The sequence below is a fragment of the Sinocyclocheilus rhinocerous genome, unplaced genomic scaffold (assembly GCF_001515625.1).
Source record: "Sinocyclocheilus rhinocerous isolate Xijiao unplaced genomic scaffold, SAMN03320098_v1.1 scaffold705, whole genome shotgun sequence".
NCBI classification, from domain to species: Eukaryota; Metazoa; Chordata; class Actinopteri; order Cypriniformes; family Cyprinidae; genus Sinocyclocheilus; species Sinocyclocheilus rhinocerous.
In genome coordinates, this window is record NW_015630576.1 from 619,971 (window position 1) to 638,632 (window position 18,662).

Sequence of the window (18,662 nt, forward strand, 5' to 3'; positions counted from 1 at the left end):
CTAAAGTGTCAAGAAGGCCAGTAGAACATGCAGAAAACACCACACTAAATTGTAGGATTTTTTATTTATTTTTTGTCTTGGCTTTAAATTGAAGAAATAAAACAAATGTTAAAAATAAAAAAAGAAACAATTATATAAAACTGTATAAAAAATTGTTAGGACAAACATCGCTTAATTTTGCTTTATGGACTTGTATTGTTTTGCGCTTGCGCCTTCGCAGCAGTGCCCGTCTGCTGACCCCTGGATGATCCCGTCCCTATGCATTATGGATGAGATATGCTCGCAGATTGCCCCTTATCAATATGCAAAACGCATTAGTCTTAAAATTGCTATTTAAACGTTCGAAATTACTGCGTCTACATGGTAGAGGCTTCATGGAAATCAATATAGAAATTGATTTTTAGTACCAGATGCTCAATGGACAGAGAATGCTGGATACTTTATATTGAAATGTTCTGTTAAATAATTTCTCTGAACCTCGTTACATCAATAAAAAGTACAGTAATACCAAATAGTCGTACATGTCTTTGAGCTAACTTTCACAGACCACATTCATAGACTGTAGTCTTTGATCCCCTGAGTTTGTGTCAAAACGTATCACACACACCCTGCAAATATTTCTCTGACGCACAAACACACCTAGAATTAACGCCCAGTCACCTTAGTGACTCACAGCACATATAAACACTCAAGGGAAATTGCTATTCCTCATTTTGCATTGTTTTTTATTTGCATTGTATGCTATAAGTATGGACTTTATGATTGTGGTTGACCTCGATTGTGGTTGTATGGACGCCTGTCTTTTTAAGTGACTTTCCAGAGGAATGCGTGCATTTTTTTTCACGGAGGCCAGAGCCCACCCCACTCATATCATTAAAAAGGAAGCTGATGAAAAATGAAACGGTAGCCCTCGACTCATGCTCGCGACCACAATTTCGCCTTCCTGTTTACGGCCTGAAACTTCCTAACTCTGTTGCTCGGACATACCCACACACGCATACGCACACAAACTCTCCTTTACTCTCTCTCTCCCTCCTTCTCCTTCTTTCTCACCCACAGAAATACCAAATGGAGGGCTATAAAATCTTTAACACTCATTGAAAGTAGGCTGTAAAACACCCTGAAAGCTTAATATTTATTATTTTGTAGGAAATGTTGATGTTAAATGCAGAGGAGCAGCAAAGAACCAAACAAGTATTTGATAAGAAAAATAAGCATAAGGTATTTGATTTTCGATTAATTTACAACGTGTTTTCTAATAAAGGTTAAGGTCTGGCAAGCCGGCCCGGAAAATCAATGTCCAACATATTGTGTTACTTATACATATACGCTACATGCTTTTTTAAGTAGCCTACCGTTTGTAATGAATACGCAATTTAGATGGTAGTTTTAAAAGCTAGAATATCACTTGTATTAATTTTCATTTAATAATTAAATAGAGTATTAAAGATTATTAAATAATATTATGAAACTGTTTAACCGTTTTAAAATTAGTGTTAACTACAACGCTTTGCATTATTATGCTTTGAGCCTATAGTCAAGTTATACGATCTAACTGTGGTGACGGCAAAGTTTGGTAGGATTTACAGGACATAATTAATAGCAGAAGTAAAAGTCTTAGTTTATCTGTTGCTACAGATAAGAAAATAAAATTAAAAAAAATATCAAGAGGTCATTCGCGCTGCCTTGAGTGTAATGAGAGTAATGATATGCTCAAACTATACTTGAGTTGAACTCGAACTGACCTCAGGCGACAAAAGTGCTCTGACAGAACAATCAAAAATATTTATTCGGAAAGTATAATTGTACTATAGGAGTTTCTATATTATCATAGCTATTTGTCTGTGATAACCATAGTTATATCATAGTCTAACCAAATACTTTTCTCCAGTTGCCCATTTAAAAAGTACAACAACTATGTGTTCCTTATGCGCTTCCTCCCTTGAAAATACAGGGGCGGGGAAGGAACAAAGCTTTGCTTGTAGAACCTTAGGGAGGCATATTGTCATATTGTTGTGTGTGTGTGTGTGTGTGTGTACTGGTTTATATATCCTGGTGGGGACTTAAACCTGACTACACACAGACTCATGGGGACTAAATTCCAGGGAGCTGGTTTTCACCTATTTCATAAAAATTATTCGCCATAATGTACAACTAACAACTATAAAAAAAATTGTCAAGACCTTTCGAGAAAAAAAAATAAACAGCACCACAGGAGAAAATATAAATAAAACTTAAATCCATTATTTTCACTCTTACACACACGCACAGATAGGATATATACACACACCCATACACACGCGTTTAATATACACGAATAAAATGGACCGAATAAAAAGTTTTTCACTATAGAGAAAAACTTTTTAACGAAGTTTTTGAGAATTGGATAACCAAAGTTCATATGCTAATTCATGTACTGGTGTACATGAACCCTTGTCATAACGCGTTAGCATATGACACAACTAATATCTAAGGACCTCTTCTTGCACTCACAGAAACAAAATGATTGACACTTCTACTTGAGACATACCCCTCCTTTCCTTTCCACATCTTCCTAGATCAAATCACCGGCCAATGCAGACTTAAATTGAACTTACTTTGACTCTGCACGGTCCACTATCCATATTTCCGCCTCCAAGTGAGTAGAACCGGAGAGACATTGCATCGACTAGACACTGGCACTGTAGTGGCCTACTGGTACGCTCTTCCTCTCACAACTGACCCTTTAGAATCCCCTCGAAGCAGTTAAACCGTCACTTGCATTCTAGAATGTGAAATATATAGTACATTGTCAACTCCCCAAAACCATAAAACGAACTTTATGGACCCCACGTGACTTTTGAGAGCCAGTAAGGGGTATCTGTCTGTGGCCTGGGCGATTTTTACGATCTAACTTCAAGATAAAACGCTCATCCGTTTGACATGTAAATGTCATAGCTACTTTTTGTATAGTTAAAGGCAAAGGGAAAAGCAAAATTACAAAAGGCAAGTGGCCGTTGGTACACTGCGGGGACCTCCACTCGGCTCTCAAAACTTAGAGGTAGAGAAGAGTTTGGCACGCATGGTAAGTTTAAAGGTTCAGTGCTTGTTTTTCTAGGACTCAGAAATACAGGGGTATAGAGCGTTTGTAAATTATATAAACATTCTGGAAAATGTGTGTTGTTTAGAATTAGCGGGACTAGAAAGGTCTTAACTTGTATACGCGCCAGGTTTTGGTGAATATTTCTCCTAATGTCTGTTTTCGCTTAATAGTAAGGGCATTTTAGCTTTTTGCTATTAGTGTCCAAGTTGAGTGTAAACTGTCAGTAGCCTATACAGTTCAAGGATCTGCACTGTGGCGTAGCAAAACGTTTCTCAGTAATTTAAAGGACTGTGCAGTATTTTGATTTTGAGAGAATATTATGAGTGTTTAATCGATAACTGTCAACCATTGACAAGAATTGGTTGTCTCGATTGTGTGTAAATTGAAGAACTGTCAAGAAAAGTATTAGATTTGAATATGAGGAACTTTATTTTTTACTCCAAGTTAAACTACAAACAAATACAAAAAGCTTTTTGGCAAAATGCTAACAGGCAGTTCGACATGACATTGCTTTTTTTTTTTTTTTTCGTTTTCCACAAGTTTGCCGTTCATTCTGCCTAATACAAATAGCCAACTGATCACGATAAAAATGTTCAATATGTACATCCTTTTTGGAACATAAACATGATCCAGTAATATACAATTACATATTTGAAATACAACTATACACACGTATGAACGGGTACAAGAATGAAGACTATTTACACATTTCCTTTTTTTCTCTCTCTCTCTCTCAAAAATAATAGAAGAGTTTGAACACATGACAAATTTAATGTGATTATTTAGACAATGATTAAACAGAGGACCATGAAATATACAGAGGCTTCTGCTTAATTTACTGCAGTCACCACTAAACTAGAGCTTCACTTCATACAAGGGCAGATGCGTTTCTAAGCTGTAAACTCAAAAAGGTATACGCGTGAATAGGTAAATAAGTTATAACATTTAAGAGCTCACATGCTAACTCTCAAGAAAGCATTAACATAGCACTTGACACATAAACAATATTCATAACAAGAACATCAGGCGGTATATTGATAGCTTCTTTCCCTTTCAGTTTTATTTACTTGCCAAATTATAGTCACCATAGTATTAAAAAAACAACATATGAACACTAATTTTCGTTTCATTATAGCAGTACCACAGTAGAATTTTAAAATGCCTAAAACATCCATAACATGCCGAAAGGTGCCGCGATGTACAGTACTCTGTAAGTAATGTTTTGAGACGTATTTTTCATCTCGTTTTCTTCGTGATTTTATTTTGCACACCACGTAGTAGGACTTGGGATACAACTATGGCTGGAAAGCGCTACCTGCGGTAGCCAGACTCATGCTCTTCAGTTTATTGTCCTTTTTCCATTTCATCCGCCGGTTTTGGAACCATATCTTAATTTGACGCTCTGAGAGGCATAGAGCGTGGGCTATCTCTATCCTCCTCCTTCGGGTGAGGTATCTATTGAAATGGAACTCTTTTTCCAGCTCTAGCGTCTGATAGCGGGTATATGCAGTTCGGGCCCTTTTGCCGTCTGGTCCAGTCATATCTGAATAATGTGGACAAAACGCAAAGGGGAATAAAGATTAGCGAGAATTGACCTGCAAATCATTTCAACAACAGTTTCCAACAACTTTTTTGCTATAGATACACATGAGTGACACGGTTTACAACTGAATATGTACAGGGAAATCACCAAATGGTACACTGCAAGCGCCACACTGTAGGCTCATAGCGTTTGTTTTTGTTTCGTTTTACTTCTTAAAACCTCAATATTTTGTAGATGTAATACAGCACCAAACATTCGAAATGATTATTATATGTATTCAGTTTTTTCCGCCGCTTGTTTATCCATCCATCCCACTATTCTTGCCTTTTATCCCGTGTTCTTTCTCTCCGTTTTATTACCGGTTCTCCAACACTGAACTAATCACATTCCCACATACCATAAAGCTGAACTTTTCACAGAAACAACAACTTGTAAACCTTCCTGCCCTCTCTTCCACCCCGCTCCCATTCTCTCTTCTGCAGTTTGCGAGGCTCCACACTTGATAGATTTATGGCACTTTCACAGAAATCTAAAATAAAGGCTGTTACTGACGCCACACGTGAATTAAAATGAGAACTGAACACAATACGCATTCGCTTACAAACAAAGAGACGTAAACATAATACGTGTGTACCATGGTTAATATGTAGTTTCCTCATCCAGGGAAATATTTGGGGAGCTTGGCCATCGGACGTAGCCGAGGTAGTGGAGGTTGCCGTGGTCTCTTGCTTCTGTTGTGTCCGGGGTGCAGAGTTGTTCGCTCTGTGCGACGCCTCCTCGGTCTCAGAAGAAGCGCTGGCCTCGTCGATTTCTGTGAAATGTGTGTTGTTGGTTAGATTATTACCCGCAGTGGTGGTGCTTTGGTCGGAAGGGGGCGAAGAGACTTTGAGTCCAAGGCTTTCGCTGTTGGAGCAAGGCATCGGCTCCGGAGACGCGAGCGAGCAGCTTGACGGCTGCCGAAATCGCGTCTCCGGGTCTGGAGACTGGAAGACCCGGGAGTTGTCCCCAACCGCCCCAAAGTGGCCAGTGCTGGTTGAACGATTGACGCTTAGGTCCATTCCATTGTAGTTGTAGCCGTAAGAGCCTGAATGCATGGTGCCGGAGTCCCTGTACGAGGCGTTCATAGCGCTGCTGCTAGTTCCATAATTTAGTAACTGATAGTCAGGGCCATTTGGGTAGCGCCCTGAGAACGAGTTTACAAAGTAAGAGCTCATTTAGGTTGTTTTAGAGGGCTTGATTTGTAGATCTTGGTCGTTATAACGCTGTGCTTCACGATTTATGATGTATTAATGAATTATAGCAATGCACTGTACTTCGTTTTTGCTATGTATGCGGCCAAATATGGGGGTGGGGGTGCGTTTGAGAATCACGTGCTTTTGTTGACCAGTCGTAAATTCTCACTGATGACTTCAAGAGGTAATTCATGCTCTATGGTTACAAATGATGACGAGACGGGGAGTCGTTAGACTCGAGTCAACGTGTTCCTCCCTTTGCAGGGATTTGCTGCATGTAAGCGGACAGCGTCACCTACTGGGAATAAAATGTATTGCACGCTGGAAATATATTTTCAGAGCTTAACGCTAGTTATATCTCTTTTAAATGGGAATAAAACTGATCTTCTTTGTAGTATGTTTGTGATATTAATAACGTTTAGTGTATTTATCGACCCTTAACGCATACAGACATTGCCCAGAAACTATAGGCTAATGCGTAGGCTACTTGATATGCAGATATCAATACACAGTTAACTGTCACATCATCCCGGATAAAACAAAAAAGAAATAAAACAATTACACTTTAACATGTTAAGAATAAATCATGATACAGTTCTTAAAATTATAACGGTTGTAATATTGCGAAACCCTACGGCTACTTTAGTAGCCTACTCATTTAAAATTGTACCTTGTGTCAAGTTAGAATAATGATAATAAATTAAGCACTGATGATAACATTGACTGCATGAAATATATATACTATATTAATTCCAGTTTAAAGAAGGGAAATTCAAACAAATTATGTTTCGCTAATTTCCAACAAATTCCTTCGTTAGTCTTGTCGCAGATGTATTTTTTCAAACTCAAGAAGAGATGTGACTTTTTAGTAGACGCATTCCAAAGATGAGCTCCTCACACAGCAAATTCTATGGAATGAATATAAGGAATGCGAGATCGTGATTTATGTTCCAAGATGATATATGGTTTGTTGACAAAACGCCAATTGCTGGTTCATGTATGTGCATGATGTAAATCTGTACTAAACTTCCATTCACTTTTGATTACGTTAAAGACGGAAAAGCACTGTTGAAATACCTCAGATCAGCATTTACACTGACATTTTAGCAATATTTTTGATGCTCGGAAAAGTGCAGAATTTAACAAGTAACATAATATTCCAGGCTGCGAACAAGCATGAAGTCCATCCATTGTGCTTTGTGAACACACATTCATGCACTGATGTATACTCTGCTTTTCAAATATAAATATAATTTAATGTGACGTTGCGTGTAGAAAACTTATGCATTATTACTTTTTTTTCTATTATGTAAATTATGTCTGATATTGAGGTTAAATTTTTTAAAGAGGCAATTAGGAACCTCCACCTGAAAAATGTGGTTTATTGTCGCTTTAGCCCTCCAGGCTGTATAGTCTCTCAGGGTGAGTGACCAGCGCCGAAAGGTCAGCTTTCTCTTTTGGTTATCTATTAAAACCTGCTGAACCTTCTCACCTCTCACTTTGTAGGAAGTATTTTGGAACCAAGTGGGCAACGTTCGGCCTCTTAGTAATACAAAAAGCGAAACCAAATCCCTAACGCAAACTTTTTTGGGCTTTGTACCTGTCTAATGAAATCAGGAAAACACGTGACCAGTATTTGTACTAGAATATCATATGCACACTAATAAATGTATATATATATTTACATTTTATACCGCAGGTACTGAAATTTCATACTAGTTACGCAGAAGAGTGCATGGTTATGGCGTTGCCCTACAGACTAAAGATGCGATAAAGGCTGTATTTCTCATTACATCACCTATGGGTCAACCGTGAATTTGTTTAAACTAGTTTTCTTGACAAAAAATAAAAATAATACAGGGAATGCATACAGGTGTTGTACCGCAAAAAGGATTCGTCATTTCATATGATCGGCCGTCATCATATAGGTACAGCATGCATGACAAGCGGAAAGATTTGTTTGTTTTATTGAATAACAAACAAAAAGTAAAGTAGCCTACGTGCTATATATATGGGCTATATATACTGATGTGAAGCTAGTGTTTTTCTAGAATTTCTAACTGCTTTTCACCCAGTCTCACTAAATTAGCTCATATAGTGTATAAACGTTTACCTTACAAAAATGAAAGATAGAAAAACGTTTTCCGTAGAATGGGAATTTATTTTTATTTTTACACAGCTTAAATATAAACACGAATATGACACAAATTTCAAATAGTTTCGTTCAACATGGACATTTCAGTTATAAGAGCAAATTTAAAGTCAGAGTAAGAGCGCACAAAACCACATGTTTTAAACGACATGTACAAAAAAGGAAAAGAAATCACAAAAGAAATTACAAGTATGAGTTATCAGGAATGCTACAGTTGCTAACATGATGGAAAGTCTTCATTTGTGTTATTACAGAGTGGTGTCTGGTGCCCTCTATGCAATAGTTTTCTTTTGGGGGGATTTTATCGTTTAAAATTTCATTCTGTCCTCTTCTCCTCCTCCTCTTCGCCACTGGTTTGTGAACAGTTGATCAATTTGTTCTCTTTTTTCCATTTCATTCGCCGGTTTTGGAACCAAATCTTTATCTGACGTTCTGTCAGGCACAGTGCGTGCGCAATCTCGATGCGGCGTCTTCGGGTCAGATACCTGTTAAAGTGGAACTCTTTCTCCAATTCTAGCGTCTGGTAGCGAGTGTACGTCTGACGACCCCTTCGGCCAGCGTTACCGAAAGTCCCTGTCCATGAGATAAAAGAGAAAAGTCAAACATTAACACCGAGAGCGTGTTTATTACAATGATAAATGCGTCCGGAGAAAACAACTCGAGGGGTGACAATGACAAGAAACACTCAAGGCAGTGTGAAATTTATGCACCTATACAATACAGTCCACAATATCACACATTTATGCTATTTTGTATTTTTACCATATTTAAACATGTTTATTATGGCGATTTTTAGTTATTTTGTCCTCATTTAAACCCATGTGCAGACATATTGAGAGGTCAAAAACAGTTTTTTTGCGATGAGGGGAAAAATACAGAGGACATGTGATTCTCCTTATTTTCGTGACAGATATAAACAAAAGATACCGGTCTATTTATATGCTTCATATCAATCGTTATATCTGAACATAGATGCAGTGCGTCCAGTAATAGTTTGAGCACTTGTCAAACTTGTGTTTGTGACTGAAACGTGTACGTGTACACAGATGTCCAGACTGCTGATATTTTTTTTTTTTTTTTATACATGAAACCACTGTTAACGGACAGGGCTAAGCAGCGACTAAAATCAGGTTATTGAAAATGCACAGAGCATTCAGCTTCTATTGCACTTTAGAGTTTCTCTCTGTTTCTGCATAGTCTAATCATAGGCTATATTTCGTGCTTTTTATATTGCCATGTACTCACCATTGTTCGTATCCCAAGAAGGAACAAACAGTAACAGATGTGTCAAAACAACAATGGTCATTTTGCAATAATACGGTAATGCAACATCTCTTCTGTTTAGAATTAGACAAGCTTCTCCAGTGATTTAAATGATATGAGCCTTGCGGTGAACATATTTCTTCTAAATGTCCTCCCTCAAAAGCAAGTGCAGTACATATGGGAGATTTCACAGAACTTTACAGGAGTGGCTTTGCTTTCAATATGACACTATGGTGGAGACGAGCGTATTTGCACTGTATGGGCTTCCGGCATTGTACAGTGAAGCTGTAAGTCCCGTATAGCACGCTCTAGCTCCGTCTTTATTAGCGATGAGAAAAATGAAGGGTGAAAAAGACAACATGAACTCACCGTTACACGAGTTAATCCGTTGCATCCAAGGATAAACCGGCGCTGACGGCTTCTGTTCGTCGGCCTCAGGGAAGATGCTTTTCCCCGTCGACCCCGTGCAATCTTGCTTGCGATGATCCTGACTGAGAACGAAGGAGTGTTCCTCTATGCTGGCGAGGGCGCAGGCAGGGTCCTTTTCCCTGTAGAAGCTTGCTGTCGCATAATCGCAGGGACCGGCGGCGGTTGCCCTGCCGTAGGCACCGTTCGCTTGCTGGTACAAGGAGGATGGGGACGCCTTCTCTTGGACACTGGGGTGGGGGGGTGTTCTGGGTGGCTATGTGCCAGTGCGGGACAGAGGGAAACCGTACCATCTGACCAGCCACTGACCAATAGCGAGCGGACGTGCCTGCAAAATAGTATCCTTGAGGGGGGCTGTGATTGCACGCGCCGGGGGACCCCGGAGCAGAGAGCTAGATTTTTTTTAATCCCTTCTCCCTTTCCGTACCTTCCAATGAGATTGCACAATACGAATCACATAGGAATTTTAAAACGCTAAATTGAATACATCGACACTTTGTGCCCCCACATACAGTCGTCTTTGGTCCTATCATACCATTGGAGAATAGAGTGTCAACATACAAGCCCTGGAGTAGCAGATTTTCCAAACACACATTATTCCGTACTACATTTGATCATATTTCATCCTTCCTTATTTATATTTCAGATTGGTAATTTACTAGGCCTTATCGCACAAGTAGGTCACAATAGATAAAATGACATATTGATGATAGCGGCTTCATCGCTTTTTTCATCACTGTAATTTCATAGTGATTTATAAATGGTAAACGACGTGTTAAAGAAAACCAAAGCCTATATATAAACAGTGCAAAGTAAATGAGCCTGAGCAAAACTATTCAACAAAATCCAATAGGTAACAGATATGTTGGTGTATATACAAAACCGTTTTTTTCAAATATTAAGTGATCATCTAAATTATTAAATATTAATTTTGACACATAATGACAGTACAGATATGTACTATATGTGTGAACATTGTGTGTGTGTGTGTGTGTGTGTGTGTGTGTGTGTGTGTGTGTGTGTGTGTGTGTGTGTGTAAATCTATAGAAAGTGTTTTGTTCAATTTATTTTTTATGAGTAGGCTATAAAACAGACTCAGACTTTTTTGACAGCATTTCGCATAAGATGTTTCCTCCTTTGCTTTAGTTAATGGTTTGAGAATGCCAGCAAATAATGCAACAGTGTTTTAGCTTTTGTGTTTGGTGTTGCGCTGCGCTGGTCGAGCGTGTGTGTTTTTCATTAACCAAAAGTACAGTTATGGTGGCCTGGTATCCTGTCGCTATACGACCAATAAACCATTTGCGGCACAACAAGTGGATATTTTTAAAGGTCGTGCAGTGGGGGTTGCGTGCATTTTACTTTCATTTCGGTTTCCTTTGACTAGGATGCTGCGTTTCCTTTCGCATTGCATAGTTTTCTGCTAACGGAAAGCATCTATTGTGTTTCCATTTGTAGAAATGAGCAAGGGGGAGAAGGGCCGGTCTGCGTTTGTTAATTATTAATGAGTAATAACTACCATTACACGTTCTATAAATTCTTAACCAAGACATCTTAGTTTGTGATAGCACAATATTTAAACGTAACTCAAAATACAAGTGTGATAGGCCTACGTCTTTCTCCAAAAAGCTCATGTTTTATGATTAACTTCATTATTCTTTCTCTATCTTTACAGGTATTTTCTTCCTCGTCGAAGAACCACAGAATCCAGCGAGACAATTGGATTGCAATGGACTAATAGTCAACTTTTCTGAATACATCTGCGCAAGTCACTTATTTGGTGAAAAGGAGTGAAATTGAACAATTTTACACCCAGTTTGGATATGGAGTTATGTGTTTTGATATTAAGTTTTTTTGTCAAGTATTCTACAACGTTCTGTAAATTTCCCCGAGTGTATAGCATATGTATGTCAAATGTGCATTAATGAACATTATTAATAGCTACACGTGTGTCTAACTTGTCTAGTCTGTTTATGTAATGCATATGAAAAACATTTATCGAAGGATTTTATTTTCATTGACTGATTTTTTTTTTTTAATAATACATGATTTTAAAATGGTAAAAAACAGTTTCATATTAATAAAATATGTAAAGAGCTCACAAGTTCACTGTTTTGAATGCTGGTGTCAGACATTTGTTATAATTACTAATTCTTGAAACTGAACAGTTAAAATGGCATGCAGGCTTTACACCAAATGCCGTGTCTCCTTCGTGTACAATATATTTTAACATAAATTAAGGTTCTTTTAGGCTTCCTTTAAATTTACAGTAAGACTGTGGTTGCCGCGTTTATATCATATATGCTGCCTCTACACGCTTCAATTTTATTTGAGTAGCCTATACATTATTTTCGCTCTTCGTATTTATGGTACGATAATCATTCTCACGATTTCACTGTTTATCTTCTCCCCTAAATACCGGAAGGTCAGTGAGTAATATATTTTAGTTATAGGTGCTTTTTGTACATTTTAGGATACTATATACAGCAATCTGGTGAATCAAGTTTCATTTAAAAATGCGCATGCATTTTACTGTCAAAAAGTCAGGGGAGGGGGATCCGCAAACTCTTGTCTTAAAGTGTACCCCAACGTTAATTTATGAAAGCTCTTCTCCCACACGCTAAAGTCAGAGTAAAGTACAATAAGTACATGACGTTAAGACCTACAAACGCGTCTAAATGATCAAATCCGAGAACTGCATGTTAGACAAAATACAAAATAAATGGAGGTGTCCATGTCTTTATAAATTAGTAAATCATTGAAAAGTCAGTTTTTTATGTATTTCTGTATCCATATCAGATTTCACTAACATCATGAACGTAATGGATAAAAGCCTTATTGATTTTCAGAAGCTCTGTCAGCCACTCATAACACGGGATTTCTGAGGATGGTTGTGGATGGTTATAAAGACTATACGGTTCTCTGTTTTCAACAAAAATAATGATGATTATATTTGTTTGGTCGATCAAAGAATAAAACGTTTTAATTTCACTTTAAGCTACTTTAAACAGGGCGTTTATATTTATGTTAACAATGATTTAAAATCCGCCCTGCAATTATCCATGTTTTGAAATAGCATAAATCATTGAAGTCAATGCGGAAGCTATGCAAATAAAAGAGAGAGCGCATGTACTTTTTACATTATGGAAACTTGTGCCTTGTGACTGGAATTGCTTACAAATTATAGTACTTAAGGTGCAAAAAGGCAGAGCCGTCAAATATACACAAAAACCAAGAGACAAACCATATCACACATTCGCTCTTTACGACATTAAACAGGAGTCGTACAATCTCCAAGCAGTCCCTCCTCCGTCTCACTTTTCCCTCTTTTTCTCTCTCTCTTTCCGGTTACTATGCCCACTACCAGTCCAAATAAACACTTATTGCTTGGAGTATGTACTTGCATAAGAGAGAACGCCAAAGATATGAAAAGGTCAGCATGACTTTAAAAACTGGTCAAGGATGTAGGTTTTGGCTAGGGCGCACACAGGTCGGTTCGCACCCAGGCCTCGACGCACTTCATTCCCTTTACAGTGAAATAACCTAGGAGTAGTCAAATCCTGATATTCTGGATGCATTACAAGAAGCAAGAGAGCAGAGTAGAAGGAATAAGCCCTTCAGGCCTCAGGTTTGTGTGTGTGTGTGTGTGTGTGTGTGTGTGTGTATTCCACAAATCTTCCCCAACCGCAGACACTTCAAAGAGCAGCAAGAACAGCTAGCAGAATTTACAGCCCCTACATTCTTTTACGTTTCACTGCCACCGGGCCGAGAACCCCTCCCTGTCTTTCCTGTTATCTGCGGCTGCAACGTGTGTGCTTTACTGCATACAACATTTAAGAGGTTTTATTAATATTTAAAAGCTAAAGCACACATCTGTTGGTGAGTGGTGAATGCTGGTGTGACTTGATAAAAGAGGAAGAAAAGATACTGCGCGCACACAGTCGCACAAACACTCACACAGCAATAAAACGTGCTTTAGAAGAACACTAAAACACATTCTCACACTGCCATAAAACGTCACGCGCTGGCGTGCGCGCGCACACACACACACACACACACACAATACAACAAACAAATGCGCACTGTAATAAATTCTCTCTCTCTTACGCGCTCTCTCTCTCTCACACACACACACCCAGTGCAATAAACACACCCTCTAGTCCAAGTAGTCTGTGTTGGCGAAATGCAAGAATGGACACTAGATGGCGCCAGATAGCGGGGAAATGGCTCATGTGCTTTGGATTTGTGTCAGCATCTCTCAACCAACAGAAGCTGACCAGATTCATGCACCTAGGAAGATGAAGTTAGAAAATACCGACCAGGTTAATGCACATATAAGTTTCTGGTAAAATACTGAATAATTAATTATTCACAGTCTATTGGATATATATTATGTAAGACTGCCAGTCTCGTGTAAGATACAGAGATGAAAGTTCTCAATCATGTGATATACATTCCAAACATTTTATTAATTACATACAATTTACCTAAAAAAATCTGTGAGGCATAGATAGATAGATAGATAGACAGACAGACATTACTAATTTCCCACATTATCCTTGCTCCATACAGTCTACACCGTACAGTGTTATAGAAGATAAGCATGTGAACAAGTGGACAACAATTTTTTTAGGAACGTTACAAATTTGCTGGACGGCATGGAATAGATGAGAGAGAGAGAAAATAGCCTATGCCAAGCAGAGCCGCGAGGAATCATTGCCTTCCTCTCTCACAGCAGCCGGTATAATAACCTGGAAGATTTGGAAGATTTATCTGGAAGTGAAAGACGTCTATGCAAAAACACAAGGAGACCTTTGGGTATTTGGGGTATTTGGGGTATTTCCCTAACGATTCAAGTGAGGCCTTCAAGTATTGTTATATTTTTTATTTATTTTTATTTTATTTGTTTTTTTATTATTAGTTTGTGATTTAGGGTGGTAAGCATTACATTTTATCGCATTTATAACTTTAAATGTGGCACGGAATAATATCTCCAGCATTTCACTAAATAATTGACCCAGGGATTTAAGGCTAAAATCCGATTGTCAAGACAGCAGCTTCTTCAAACCTCGCCCTCTCGCCGCAGCCATGACTGCGCTCCATATCATAACACATACAGTAATGCAGTGGAAAAACCCGAAATCAGCACATCTGAATCTCTGTAAATGCACACCATGCATTAGAACACCCCAACGCTGACGAGAAGAAAAGGCAAGGAAATGCACCAAAACGCTGCTCCACCTAAGATGTAAATGAATAATTGGATTTAGATAAGGTGTTAACTAATAAGTCGCGCATGTACAGTTTAGGAGTACGTCCATCCAGTGCGCATGATTAGGCTTGGTCGAGCTCTTACCTCAGAGAAACGATGCGGTTGCGAGACAATGACAGACTTACCTTTGTTGATAATTCGTCACCCAGCACTAGGACAGAGAGGCGCAAACCTCTCGCCGTAGCTCGCGCTCGGTAAGTCCTGTTGCTCTTCTTGGTCCCGCCATTAGAGCGAAGCAGTGAAAATGACAGCGGCACCACAGCTTCCATCCGTTTCACCCGCTTTAGTCAACGGGAGTCAGCCCCCCGTATGAAAAATTAGATGAGACCCTACTGCGTGTCCAGATCTCAATAAGACTCCATCGCAGTGGTTATCCCAATCACAGGCGGCCACATTAGCATAGCAGAGCAGAGAGGAGGCTGTTCTCTCCTTGTTCATTCTGAGAACATCAGCCTGAACAATGCTCTCCGACTGTGTGAATTTTCAGTGTTGGTTAAAACACACACACACACACACACACACACACACACACAATACAACAAACAAATGCGCACTGTAATAAATCCTCTCTCTCTTACGCGCTCTCTCTCTCACACACACACACACACACGCACACACACACACATACCCAGTGCAATAAACACACCCTCTAGTCCAAGTAGTCTGTGTTGGCGAAATGCAAGAATGGACACTAGATGGCGCCAGATAGCGGGGAAATGGCTCATGTGCTTTGGATTTGTGTCAGCATCTCTCAACAACAAGAAGCTGACCAGATTCATGCACCTAGGAAGATGAAGTTAGAAAATACCGACCAGGTTAATGCACATATAAGTTTCTGGTAAAATACTGAATAATTAATTATTCACAGTCTATTGGATATATATTATGTAAGACTGCCAGTCTCGTGTAAGATACAGAGATGAAAGTTCTCAATCATGTGATATACATTCCAAACATTTTATTAATTACATACAATTTACCTAAAAAAATCTGTGAGGCATAGATAGATAGATAGATAGACAGACAGACATTACTAATTTCCCACATTATCCTTGCTCCATACAGTCTACACCGTACAGTGTTATAGAAGATAAGCATGTGAACAAGTGGACAACAATTTTTTTAGGAACGTTACAAATTTGCTGGACGGCATGGAATAGATGAGAGAGAGAGAAAATAGCCTATGCCAAGCAGAGCCGCGAGGAATCATTGCCTTCCTCTCTCACAGCAGCCGGTATAATAACCTGGAAGATTTGTTCATCTGATCTGGAAGTGAAAGACGTCTATGCAAAAACACAAGGAGACCTTTGGGTATTTGGGGTATTTTGAACATAACCCTAACGATTCAAGTGAGGCCTTCAAGTATTGTTATATTTTTTATTTATTTTTATTTTATTTGTTTTTTTATTATTAGTTTGTGATTTAGGGTGGTAAGCATTACATTTTATCGCATTTATAACTTTAAATGTGGCACGGAATAATATCTCCAGCATTTCACTAAATAATTGACCCAGGGATTTAAGGCTAAAATCCGATTGTCAAGACAGCAGCTTCTTCAAACCTCGCCCTCTCGCCGCAGCCATGACTGCGCTCCATATCATAACACATACAGTAATGCAGTGGAAAAACCCGAAATCAGCACATCTGAATCTCTGTAAATGCACACCATGCATTAGAACACCCCAACGCTGACGAGAAGAAAAGGCAAGGAAATGCACCAAAACGCTGCTCCACCTAAGATGTAAATGAATAATTGGATTTAGATAAGGTGTTAACTAATAAGTCGCTCATGTACAGTTTAGGAGTACGTCCATCCAGTGCGCATGATTAGGCTTGGTCGAGCTCTTACCTCAGAGAAACGATGCGGTTGCGAGACAATGACAGACTTACCTTTGTTGATAATTCGTCACCCAGCACTAGGACAGAGAGGCGCAAACCTCTCGCCGTAGCTCGCGCTCGGTAAGTCCTGTTGCTCTTCTTGGTCCCGCCATTAGAGCGAAGCAGTGAAAATGACAGCGGCACCACAGCTTCCATCCGTTTCACCCGCTTTAGTCAACGGGAGTCAGCCCCCCGTATGAAAAATTAGATGAGACCCTACTGCGTGTCCAGATCTCAATAAGACTCCATCGCAGTGGTTATCCCAATCACAGGCGGCCACATTAGCATAGCAGAGCAGAGAGGAGGCTGTTCTCTCCTTGTTCATTCTGAGAACATCAGCCTGAACAATGCTCTCCGACTGTGTGCATTTTCAGTGTTGGTCAAAATATATTATAAAAATAGAGTAAGAACCTTTAAGGAGCACAGTGAAGCTACATTAAGCGCTGCGGCCAAAAGAATGCTGCAATATAACCACTTGGGAAATCATAAAAAGTTCATGTTCACGGTTACTCGTCCACATGACCATCCTCGGCCAATCCCAGGACCCAGGCACTCATAAAGTTCTATCACAAAGTTGTAAATTTTCATAAAACAACAAGGAATTTATTGCATTTCTTCATGACTGTTTTAACAGCAGTAGCTCTGCCGTCGCCATCTTTTTCCCTATACAATCGCAAGGAAAATCTCTATTTTCGTACTTGTTTCCACGCACTGATATAGGCTACTTAGACTAACTAAAAAGCGTATTAGACAAACGGGTATGATAAAGGCTGGAGCATGTGATATTTGTGTTTTTGAAGCCGAAATATAACATCAGTGCGGTTTGATTTTTTTCATTCATAATTTAAGGCAATTTAGCACGAACGAGCCTTAATATAAAGTTAAGCCATCCAGAACAATGTCGCGAATCAAGGGAGATCAGAGATACTATATGTTATTGGTTCAAGGTGCTATAAACTGGTTAATGACTAAGTCACTTTTTATTTGGATATAACGTCTACCTCAAGAGACTGTGTTTGCTCTTTATTTTAAAAATGCTGGAGCTGAGGATTAGCTACGTTAAAAGCAGATCCATAATATCGTACAGCAATATGAACATTACAAAAAATAAGAATTAACCAATAAAAAGAATTAAAATTAATATTCTTGATTTTGATTAATATTGGAAAAATACAAATCTCGATTCCAACAGAAAGGCATATGAGTGAAAAATTTGTTATAATAATAAAAAATAAAAAAACGGAACGAAAGATGTAGGACGAAAATACGGGTCACGTTATGACAGTATTGCAATGCTCAACCTTCATAAGTTCAAGAGAGAAATACACTGCACTAAACAATAGATGCACGAAAAATTCGCAATGCGACAAAATGCACATTTAGAAAAAACACAATAAAGCGAATAGCATTGAAGACTTTGGAGATTTGCTTTAAACAAAATAAACACATTAATTAAAAATACGGGTCACTTATAATATTACAGTTTTGTCTAAATCGGAAAAGCTATTGTCACCAAAAGCTTAACTGCTGGTACAAGATCTGAAACGAGAAAAGACCGACCGTTTTCCCATTCTGCAGATTTTTTTGTCCCTTTTATGGCGTTTCCGGCTTTTTTATTGATGCACTAAACACATTAGTTTACAACCCCATAATATAAACGCCTTCTTTTGGTCTCACACGATACAGAACCTGTCACTTCTCTACAAGCACTCGGCTTGACCTAAGGGGGTAAAAACTAAGTCACAATACACGAAAACTGTTGTATTAATGTTGACAAAAAAACGACAATGTCACTATAATATTATAGAATAAAACTA

At 38.7% G+C, this 18,662-nt stretch overlaps 2 protein-coding genes across 2 annotated transcripts in view; both read right to left on the reverse strand.

Moving 5' to 3' along the window:
• Positions 1-3,807: 3,807 nt before the first annotated feature.
• On the reverse strand, positions 3,808-5,936 carry LOC107740619 (homeobox protein Hox-B5a-like). Its single transcript, XM_016553099.1, has 2 exons — positions 5,260-5,936; positions 3,808-4,625 (listed from the first exon to the last, which is right to left on the reverse strand). The coding sequence occupies exons 1-2, from the start codon at positions 5,837-5,839 to the stop codon at positions 4,378-4,380; spliced, it is 828 nt and encodes a 275-aa protein (XP_016408585.1). The 5' UTR covers positions 5,840-5,936; the 3' UTR covers positions 3,808-4,377.
• A 2,234-nt stretch (positions 5,937-8,170) lies between these two features.
• The window catches only part of LOC107740654 (homeobox protein Hox-B6a-like), a 10,830-nt gene continuing 338 nt past the window's right edge, over positions 8,171-18,662 (reverse strand). The window contains exons 2-3 of the mRNA XM_016553160.1: positions 9,642-9,928; positions 8,171-8,582 (exon numbers count right to left, since the gene is read on the reverse strand). Of these exons, the coding sequence (XP_016408646.1) occupies positions 8,326-8,582; positions 9,642-9,928 (544 nt within the window). The 3' untranslated portion in view covers positions 8,171-8,325. The remainder of the gene's footprint in view (positions 8,583-9,641; positions 9,929-18,662) is intronic.

Bases quoted from the DNA above. Each gene is read 5' to 3' on its own strand.
- LOC107740619 (XM_016553099.1), bottom strand. From the start codon at position 5,839: ATGAGCTCTTACTTTGTAAACTCGTTCTCAGGGCGCTACCCAAATGGC. The intron at 4,626-5,259 runs GTACACACGTAT...CACATTATTCAG, and splicing joins GAAACTACATATTAACCATG to ATATGACTGGACCAGACGGC.